At 41.8% G+C, this 2431-nt stretch overlaps 1 protein-coding gene across 1 annotated transcript; it reads right to left on the bottom strand.

Moving 5' to 3' along the window:
* Positions 1–1637: 1637 nt before the first annotated feature.
* On the bottom strand, positions 1638–2054 carry LOC149516139 (uncharacterized). Its single transcript, XM_089768720.1, has one exon. The coding sequence runs from the start codon at positions 2052–2054 to the stop codon at positions 1638–1640; it is 417 nt and encodes a 138-aa protein (XP_089624846.1).
* Between the last annotated feature and the right edge of the window lie 377 nt (positions 2055–2431).

Raw genomic sequence — 2431 nt, 5'->3', positions numbered from 1 at the left:
GCTTCATTAGATCATAAGCTTGGATTCTCAGCAGAAATTACATCTAAAATGAACGAGGGACATTCATTAAACTAATAAGTTGCCTCACCCAATTGTTGAAGTGCAGTTTTGGCCAACCTGTGAGCTGCCTCGTTAGCTGCTCTACTTATGTGAATCGCAGCGAAATGCTGAAGCTGTTGGCCTGTATCCTTGATATCTTTTATAAGTTCCCCAACCATTGATAGAGATTCTTCCACAGCTCTGATTTGGTTTATGATAACAATAGCATCTCCCTCGATCTCAATAGCTTGAATTCCCATGTCTTTCACCATCTCCAATGTCTTTAACGCTGCCCAAGGCTCAGCCGTTGTTGGATCATTTACACCCCTCACTGTTATTGCGCATGCGCTAATCACATCCCCCCTATCCTCTCGTATTACCATTCCTGCTCCACTGAGACCGTCTTCTGCATTCAAGGCTCCATCAAAGTTGGCTTTGAGTCGTCCATGAACTGGTGCTTTCCATCTGGTATTCTCCATTACTGCCCTGCTGACTTTCCTGGGTTGGGCGTTTCTATATTCCTCTATAAATCTTTCCACAAAAACCATGGTATCAGCGGCATTCCTGGTATCATTGTTTTTTAGAAGGTTTCTATTGTGCCAGATCATCCAACACGTTGTTATCTCTATTTCCATGTTTTGATCCACTTTCTCTGCCGTACAGTGAAGCCATCCATTCTCTCGTTCCAAATTCTCCCTAGTCCATTCTGTTTTCCATTCTCCCATGTTCCAAATATCTTTTGCTACCCCACATCTTTTCATTAAATGCATCACCGTCTCATTTTCTTGTCCACATCGTTGACACGTTTCAATGACCTCAATGCCCCGTTTCTCTAAGTTGTAGAGAACCGGTAATATGTCTCAATTTAGTCTCCACCTGAAGACCTCTAAAGCACTTTCCAGAAGCCGTTACCAGTCATTATATCCGAGTTGTCTGCTGTTTCTCGGTTGAGCAATCTATAAGTGCATTTTGCTGAGTATTCCCCACTGTTTTCCTATCCCCATATGCGCTGGTCAGCTCTTCCCTGGCGTCCAAGAGTTAATCCACTTATCATGCATGTGTATCCATCCGGACATACAGTTTTAATGGTGTCCTCGTTCCATTTTCTTCCTGTTTGATCTATGAAGTCCGAGACTAGTTGATATTGGCTTAAGGCAGAAACCACTTCTTCACATGGTTCCAACTTCTGCGAGGGTTTTGCCCAGACATCCTCCCAAATTCGTATTGATCGTCCATCACCCACTCCCCAGCTAAGCCCCAGTTCTAAAATTCTTCTTGTAGCCATTATACTTCGCCATGTATATGAAGGATTTGACCCCAGCCTTGCTTCCATAAAAGATGTGTTTGGGAAATACTGAGCCTTTATACTTGGTGCACCAAAGACCATGGTCTCCTCATGAAGGGCCAACCCAGTTTTCCAAGCATAGTGATGTTGAAGTTTCCTGCCCCTCTAAAACCCGTTCCTCCAACTTCCTTGTGACACAGTTTGCTCCAACGAAGCCAGTGTATACCCCTCCCATTCGACTTAGACATCCATCATAATCTTCTAATTATGCTATCAATTTATTCACACAAACCCCTAGGTAGAAGGAAGCAGCTCATGACATAAGTGGGAATGGCTTGGATAACTGATTTAATATATAGACTTCTTTCCCCCTTCTAGACGACATCCATCCGTTCCAATGGTGAATCTTTCCCCTTATCTTGTTAGTGATCTCCTTGAAGGTTTGTTTTTTCTCTTTGCCCACTATGATAGGAACTCCCAAATACTTTTCTGGATTTTCTATTGCTTGGATCCCATATATGTGTTTCACCCCATCCCTACATTCTTCGAAGGTATTTCTGCTGAAAAACAAGGACGTCTCAAAATTGATATATTGGCCCGAACTTTCTTCACAAGTTTTTAGCATGTGCTTCACCCTCAAGCATTCTATAGGACATGCTTTTGTGAATAGCAAGCTGTCATCTACAAAAAAAGGTTGAGTAATTTGGGGTCCATTCCAGCTAGCCCTCATGGCCGTAATCCATCATTTCATTTGGTATTGATTCAGCATAGCCAATAAACCTTCCATGCATAAGAGAAAAGATAGGGTGAAAGTGGATCTCGTTGGCGAAGACCCTTTTGTAGGGAGAAACAATCAGTAACATTTCCATTGAAAACTAAAGAACATGAATCAAATGTTATACATTTCATAATCTTAGAGATCCAACTTCCAATGAATCCCATTTTGTGCATGATAGCCTTTAAGAAAACCCACTCAACCCTATCGTAGGCCTTGCTTATTATATCTAGCTTCAAAGCTATATAGCCATCTTTTCCCCATCTCTTATGTTTTAAGGTATCAAATAATTCAGAAGCCACTAACAGATTATCTGTAATCAATCTTCCAGG

This window comes from Durio zibethinus, chromosome 11, assembly GCF_047325235.1.
Source record: "Durio zibethinus cultivar Kanyao isolate XHJ-2024 chromosome 11, ASM4732523v1, whole genome shotgun sequence".
NCBI lineage: Eukaryota > Viridiplantae > Streptophyta > Magnoliopsida > Malvales > Malvaceae > Durio > Durio zibethinus.
Note: the sequence above shows the minus strand (reverse complement) of the source record. Positions and strands in the feature narration are given on the sequence as shown.

Coding starts and splice junctions, on each gene's coding strand:
- LOC149516139 (XM_089768720.1), bottom strand. CDS start 2,054: ATGAGGGCTAGCTGGAATGGACCCCAAATTACTCAACCTTTTTTTGTA.